Here is a 7,635-nt window from a genome sequence, read left to right as displayed (position 1 = left end):
ATAGTATAGCAAAATATTCCAAAGGCTCATTAAACTATCTCGGAATAGTTTATGAATAATGCGAGCTATTCCAGCAGAACATTTTAGGCCAAGAAGTCAGCTACACGGGTTGGTAATATACGTTTATTGTTTCCGTGAATTCTCTCCAAATACTTCTGAACAAATGGAAGAAGTATTGTACCTTCGCTTGGAGCTAAATAACCTACGATCGCTGTCAATGAAATTATTATTGTAAAAAGTAGTGGATACAATAAATCTTAACGCCGCAGTACTAAATTTATTAACAAATTTATTTACAAATGCATTTACGGAAACTGTAAGATGATTGCAAGTAATATAACTCTAGCAGCCAGAGCCTGGTGAGGAAAAGAGAGCTCTATAAATAAATACACAATTTCATATAACAATTCGTTCCTTTTACCCTAGTAAGCAAGCCAGTTGGTGAGCAATTCAGGTATTGATGTTCTTTTCAATGGAAAGTGGAAAGAACGGAAAGCTCTCTGTATAGTGAGCAGATATTTTTGAATGGTTTTAAAGAACGAGAGTAGAGTCTCCACGATTATGTGAATCCTGCGTCTATTGCACTGGGTACAAAGGATTTTCGAAGTAGCACACGAAGAAATGGAGCTTCATCTGATCTATGCTTTTCTGAGAAAAAGTTGTGCAATTCCTCTTTAAGGTAGTAGTCTGGTAACTTATTTTGAAAATTTCGAATTTCGGTTTTTTACATATTGTTTCGAGGAGGAGCTGGTTTGCACCACCTGTGTACGCAATAAGCTTCGAAATAAAAAGACAAGCGCTAACGAATGGTTAACAACTTTATTACTTGGCGATCGCGGTAGAAGTGACCTTCTAAGTTGTCGCAATATAATTTTATGCTACACTTATGTATGTTGGTACATACTCATGTATATGTATATAAAAAGAAATAAAAGGAAATTCAAAGAATTTTGGTACATTACAGTTGCAGTTATGATCACGCCATTTAGTGATGCAAATAATTAAAAATACCAATTAGTGATGCGAATATCGAAGATGCCAATTAGTGCTGCTGCGAACATCCTCCCCCCGTTGGAAGGTGTAAGTCTCCAACCGCTTCAGTTTCAATAGGGAGCACAGCAATTTTTCCTACAGCTCGCTTGACTAATCCATTGGCAGTGTAGATGATGGCGATACGAGCCACACCATCGGCGCCGCGAATTAAACTCTCCACGCGTCCTAGTCGCCATTTTAGTGGTGGAAGGTTTTCTTCTTTCAAAATGACCATATTTCCAACTTGAACAATTTCAGTTGATTTTCGCCACTTAACTCGTTCTTGCAGCAGTGAGAGATAAGAACTGCTCCACCTTTTCCAAAATACCTGCTGCATATGACAAACATGCTGCCATCGGCTTAAGCGACTGATATCGAGGCCGGTTACGTCTGGTTCAACGACGGATGTAAATGGCGCACCTATGAGAAAATGAGCCGGCGTGAGCACGTTGAGATCATCTGGATTCTCTGAAATTGGACAAAGTGGACGAGAGTTAACTATTGCTCCGATTTCACATACAAGAGTACGAAGCTCTTCGAATGTCAGGATTGAGAGGCCAACAGTGCGGAGAAAGTGAAATTTCGCTGACTTAACAGCCGCCTCCCATAATCCAAAATGTGGTGAACGAGGCGGAATAAATTTCCAAGAGATGCCTTCCAAGTTGCATTGATTAGTGACTTCAGTGTTATGGGAATTGCTTGAGAACAATTGACTTAACTCTTGCAACTCGTTTTTAGCGCCAACGAAGTTCGTTGCATTGTCCGACCAAATGGTGTGTGGTTTGCCTCTTGTGCAAATAAATCTTTTCAAAGCTGCCAAAAACGATGATGTAGAAAGGTCCTGAGTAAGCTCCAGATGACAAGCCTTCGTGCTGAAGCAGACAAAAACACATATGTAGCATTTAATGGGTGGCCTGCTGCGAACTTCCGACTTGTAGTAAAATGGTCCACAATAGTCGATGCCAGTGGTGAAAAATGTTCTGTTAGCCTGAACCCTGTCGGCTGGAAGGCTTCCCATGATATGCTCATAGATGATTGGTTTCAAACGGAAGCAACGAATGCATTTACTTATAACGCTAGCAACAGTCTTGCGTCCGCCAATTGGCCAATATTGCTGCCGAATTGAAGCCAGTACGCTCTGCGGTCCAGCGTGTAGATATTTGCGATGAAAGTGGTCAATTATTGCGTTTGTGACCGGATGATGTTTTGGCAACAAAGGTGGATGTTTTGCTTCAAAGTCCAATAAAGAATTTTGCAGACGTCCTCCAACACGAAGAAGCCCAAATGAGTCGATAAACGGATTTAATGAGTGTAGCTTACTTGACGAATTAAGTTTCTTGTCAAATCTTAGCGCCTTGAGCTCAGCTGCAAAATGAATTTGTTGAATGTTACGGATTAGTAAATGTGTACCCATTTTAATATTCAGCGGAGTCAACGGTTGGCCATGAACGCGGGTACAGTGCGGTTGGCAAAAATAGTAAATGTAGGCAAAGATGCGCTGCAACCTTTCAAAGGAGTTGTGGTATTTGCAATCGAGCGTTACGTCTCGTAGTTGAGAAGCAACTAAGACTTTACGTCGCCGTTCGGGTAAATCAGTTAACAAATCCAGGAGATTAGGCCAATCCGATTGCCTTCTTGATAAAAATTGTGGACCACTTCTCCAAAGTTCAGAATTTAGTAATTCTTTGGGAGTGCACCCCCTCGAAAGAATGTCTGCCGGATTCAAAGAAGTAGGCACATGATGCGAAGTCATACCTTTGGTTAGTGTTTGTATCTGGCTAACTCTATTCGACACAAAAATGTTGAAATTTGATGGTTGTTCGCGAAGCCATGATAGAGTGACCATTGAGTCTGACCAGCAGTGAACGGTGTGAGAATGTGGAAAATCTAGTGAAATGGGTGCCACCAATTCCGCAAGCAGCAAGGCTGCCGACAGTTCTAATTTAGGAATAGTTAAACTCTTCAGAGGCGAGACTCTCGACTTTGCACAAAGTAAGCATGATTTTAAAATACCATCACACTCCGAACGAATGTATACGCATGCACCAAACGCCGCCAAGCTTGCGTCGCAGAATGCGTGAATCTCCCAACTAGAATTAGGCGTCAATACAAAGCGAGGAAATTTAAAGCTGCTTACTAGACCAAGCTGTACACAAATGTCGTTCCAGGTAGTTTGCAGCAACTGAGGCAAGCTTTCGTCCCACTGTAGTTTTTCCTTCCAAAGGATTTGCAGGAAAATTTTTGCTTTCGTAATGACTGGCGAAACCAAGCCAAGCGGATCATAAATTTTAGCAATATGTGAAAGTATCGTGCGTTTTGTCGTGCGTGCGTTATTATCAATAGGCGAAAATGAGAATAAGAAGTTATCAGTTTTAGGGTCTCAGATGAGGCCAAGAGTCTTTGCAACATCACTTCCATCGTGGAATTTAAGAAGATTTTCGCAATCTGAGTCAAGAACACCTTGCAGCGCGCCATCCTCGTTTGAGCACCACTTACGAATGTTGAATCCTCCACGCTGAAGTAAACCTTTAACCTGACGTCTGATCTCAACCACTTCTTCTATAGTATCTCCGCCTGAAATGAGATCGTCAACATAAAAGTCTCTCCTCACGATTTTTGCACCTATTGGAAATGACCCTTCTTCATCGTACGAAAGTTGATGCATAGCTCGTATTGCAAGAAAGGCGGCAGATTTTGTTCCGTATGTTACAGTGTCTAACTTGTATACCTTTACCTCATCGAGTGGGTTCTCGCGCCATAAAATGCATTGCAGATATTCGTCTGGAGATGTCATACGTACGCATCGGTACATTTTGCATATATCTCCGCACAGAGCGAATTTACGAAAACGAAATTGTAAGAGAGTTTTGAACAGCTTTGCTTGAATAGTTGGACCCGCTAGCAAAAGGTCATTCAACGAGTAGCCTGTTGTTGTTTTTGCGGAGCCATCGAATACGACGCGAAGTTTTGTCGTTGTACTGTCAAACTTTTGCACGCGATGGTGCGGTAGAAAAAATGTTTTTGTTGTTGGTCCAGGTGTTGCCAGTGACATGTGGTTCAGCGATATGTACTCACTCATAAAATGAATATATTGAGTTCTTAAGTTATGATTATTTTCCAATTTTCGCTCTAAGCCTTTGAATCTGCGAAGAGCACGATTGTATGAGTCGCCAAGATCGCTAAAGCCTGTTTTTGTTGGCAAACGCACTGAATACTCACCCGAAGTAAGTCGAGAGAAATATTTCTTGAAATGCTGCTCGCACCAGTCATCTTCTTTAGATGGAGGGGGAGCAGAGTCGAAGCAATTCTCTATTTCCCAGAATCGTTTTACGATATCGTTCAATGAGTTATTATGTTTATGTTCAAATACGTTTTTGCTGCAGGCAGCGAGGAAGGATGATTGTTTGTTGGTATATGAAACGCCACCAGCGACAACCCAGCCCAGTCGAGTTTTTTACAGTAATGGCAAATTACTAGCAATGCATATTTGGCCAACGCACATCAAATCAAAAAACAAACCCGCGCCGATGAGCAAGTCAATGCGCTGGGGTTTAAAGAATAATGGATCTGCTAGATTGATGTTTGACGGTATTATCCATTCCGAAGAAAGGCTGAAGTTAGGCCGATAATCTGTAATACTGGGTGTGACCACAGCAGTGAACGAAGTGTTGTAGCCTTTATCTTGCGACTGTGCGAAAACGTCAATCTCTTTGTCGGCAACAAAGTTTGATTCGCCGATACCGGAAATCAAAATTGCAGATTGTTTGAATGGAAGTTGCAGCATATTTGCCAAGCGAGCGGTTACAAAATTTATTTGAGAGGCCGAGTCGAGAATAGCACGACATGGAACGAAGTCACCTGAACGATTTTTGACTGAAAGTATAGCTGTAGCAAGCAACACATTACTATTGGCGCCCGAATTTGGGGCTTGAGCGACTGTACTTGAAGTTAACGATGAAATGAGGGTTTGCTGTGAAGGGGCTGTAGCCTCAATTGTTGGTAGGTTTGAAGACGGGGATATAGACGAGGTATGCGGGTTCATATGGAGAAGCGAATTGTGTTTGCCTGGACAATGACGACAATGCCCAGACTTACACCGTTGTAAACTATGACCCTTGCGTAGACAATTTAAGCAAAGTTGCAATCGCTTAGCTTCTTTGTAGCGCAAATTCGGCGACAAATTTAAAAATTTTAAACAGCTATTTATGTAATGTTCTTTCGAATCGCAAAATATGCAAAAGCTAGAGCTACTTGAGGATGCTACCAAAGCGTTTCTCATACCTTTATTTGCATTCGAATGTTTACCGATCTGATTGCTAAGTGTTTGCGTAGCACCTTCCAAATTTTACATAATTCGGCACCGCTTCTCCAGAAATGAGGTCATTGAATTCAAAGTTGGCAATGTCTGCATGGGCAAGTCCTCCTCCCACTTCTCCTGCGTCTTCTGATCGAACTTTCTAGTAACAAGATGTATGAGCAAACCATCCGATATTTGTTCTGGTGTGGCCATGGTGTTAAGTGCACGAAGATGGGAATTAAAATTGTCGCACAATTCGCGCAAACGATTGGCTGAACCCTTATCAACACTCTTCAACTCGATAATCGCCCTAATGTGAGCCTGAAAAATAAGTAATTTATTATCAAATCGATTTTTTAATAGGGCGATGGCTTTGTCATAATTCTCCTCAACCGGTTCTAGCGAGCAAATTGTTTCCAAAGCGGCTCCTTGTAGGCTAGCGCGTAAATGTTGGAGTTTCTCCACTTTGCTTAACTCGAGGTCCTTGTCAATAACGCTACTGAACATGGCAAAAAAATTAGGCCAATCAATGTACGCTCCACTAAATTTCGGTATTTTCAGCTCAGGAAGGCGAGACTTTCTTTGCGATGAGAATAACGTTGCCGGCGATTCTTCCAATGCGAAATGCCTAGCAGTCGATGAATGTCTTACGTTTGTCTTCCGATGCGAATTGAGCTGACGCGACAGCTTTGCTTTGACTTCTAGGTACACGTCGAAAAATTCTGCTCGGCCTACTCCATCTAGTTCGCGTGGATCAGCTTCTTCGAGAATAGAATGCACGTGGTCAAAGTTGTCGTGAATGCTTTCGACGTACTCCATGTGGACAGAAAGTTCAGCTTCATCAAGTTCATCAAGACGATGCGACGACAATGTTTTGTTTAACGCAGTTAATTGATGCTTAATCGACGCACTTTTCCTTTTATTAAACGAAATTGAATCGGAGCTGTTGCTCGTTGCATCGGATGATGTGTTGTCGATACCCTTTTTCGATTTGCTGCCTTTAGGCATTTTGGCAATACAATTAAATGTGTGCAGCACGACAGATGCGAAAAAATAGGAGTAGCTGTATTATCAGCAGATACCTCCGTTATGCGGTTATGTACTGACGAACGAATTAAATTGATTTACAGTTTCAATAACTGCACTCAAAATTTTGCTTGCACGCAAATGAGAAAAATTTTATTTAGTTAAAACTCGAATAGTTATAACGCGAAAAGACTTGCACGCAATGAGAAAAGTTTTATTTAGTTAAAACTCGAATAGTTATAACGCGAAAAGACTTCTAACCCGATCACGTCGGGGTCACCAATGTTTCGAGGAGGAGCTGGTTTGCACCACCTGTGTACGCAATAAGCTTCGAAATAAAAAGACAAGCGCTAACGAGTGGTTAACAACTTTATTACTTGGCGATCGCGGTAGAAGTGACCTTCTAAGTTGTCGCAATATAATTTTATGCTACACTTATGTGTGTTGGTACATACTCATGTATATGTATATAAAAAGAAATAAAAGGAAATACAAAGAATTTTGGTACATTACAGTTGCAGTTATGATCACGCCATTTAGTGATGCAAATAATTAAAAGTACCAATTAGTGATGCGAACACCGAAGATGCCAATTAGTGCTGCTGCGAACACATATTTTGAAAGTGCGATATATTGGTAATATACTGTACAAATTTTAGACCGAAATTCGAAATATTGACGAAATTATAGCACATACATGAGAGCGGCTCGTACTTGCGCGGCTCAATAGCTAAAACTTTAAACGCGTTTTTCTCAAAACAACGTTTTTCCGGATGGCCGTCGTGAAAACAAATTTTTTATCTGACGGATTGAGCTGACATTTAGATATGTTTTTCTACATATCAATAGTTCTGGCGGGTAGTAGCTGATGACTGTGTGAGAGACCTCTAAGACCAATACAGTCGACCCTTACCTGGCAAGCTCATCAGCAATTTCATTTCCCTCTATGTTCGTATGACCTGGAGCCCTTTTTTTTTTGTGGAGGAGGGGAAGCATCAAAAGTCTTTGGCCGAAGCCGTGGTGTGGGACTTTAACCCAACTAAACCCCCCCTCATGTCCTACGGTATGTCCTCCTGGAACTTCACCGTTAAGTAGTACGTCAGGAGGCCGTTGTGAGTATATTATTACTCAATCGTCTGTTATTGTCATTTTGTTCTGTACATTTTGTTAAGGAGCTCTTTCTAGGGACCTACGTGAATATTCCGCGTATTGAAGGTTCTTCATGATATTTGCGGCTACTACACATGTAATTTTCCAGTTTTCTTCGCTTTCGCACATAT

General features: G+C 41.4%; 2 protein-coding genes across 2 annotated transcripts; both read right to left on the bottom strand.

Annotated features, from left to right (window-relative positions):
• Positions 1–1,042: 1,042 nt before the first annotated feature.
• LOC128857749 (uncharacterized) lies at positions 1,043–5,074 on the bottom strand. The gene is made up of 2 exons (XM_054093492.1): positions 4,552–5,074; positions 1,043–2,397 (listed from the first exon to the last, which is right to left on the bottom strand). The coding sequence occupies exons 1-2, from the start codon at positions 5,072–5,074 to the stop codon at positions 1,043–1,045; spliced, it is 1,878 nt and encodes a 625-aa protein (XP_053949467.1).
• A 303-nt stretch (positions 5,075–5,377) lies between these two features.
• LOC128857748 (uncharacterized) lies at positions 5,378–6,337 on the bottom strand. The gene has a single exon (XM_054093491.1). The coding sequence runs from the start codon at positions 6,335–6,337 to the stop codon at positions 5,378–5,380; it is 960 nt and encodes a 319-aa protein (XP_053949466.1).
• Positions 6,338–7,635: the final 1,298 nt, after the last annotated feature.

Source organism: Anastrepha ludens, chromosome 3 (genome assembly GCF_028408465.1).
Source record: "Anastrepha ludens isolate Willacy chromosome 3, idAnaLude1.1, whole genome shotgun sequence".
NCBI classification, from domain to species: Eukaryota; Metazoa; Arthropoda; class Insecta; order Diptera; family Tephritidae; genus Anastrepha; species Anastrepha ludens.
The sequence above is the reverse complement of the archived record's forward strand: the minus strand, read 5'-3'. Positions and strand labels throughout refer to the sequence as shown.

What these genes read in the sequence shown, in the direction of transcription:
- LOC128857749 (XM_054093492.1), bottom strand. Translation starts at nt 5,074, where the DNA reads ATGAACCCGCATACCTCGTCTATATCCCCGTCTTCAAACCTACCAACA. An exon ending in TGACTTGCTCATCGGCGCGG is followed by an intron (nt 2,398 to 4,551) that starts GTTTGTTTTTTG and finishes TTCATTTTGCAG; the next exon opens with CTGAGCTCAAGGCGCTAAGA.
- LOC128857748 (XM_054093491.1), bottom strand. Translation starts at nt 6,337, where the DNA reads ATGCCTAAAGGCAGCAAATCGAAAAAGGGTATCGACAACACATCATCC.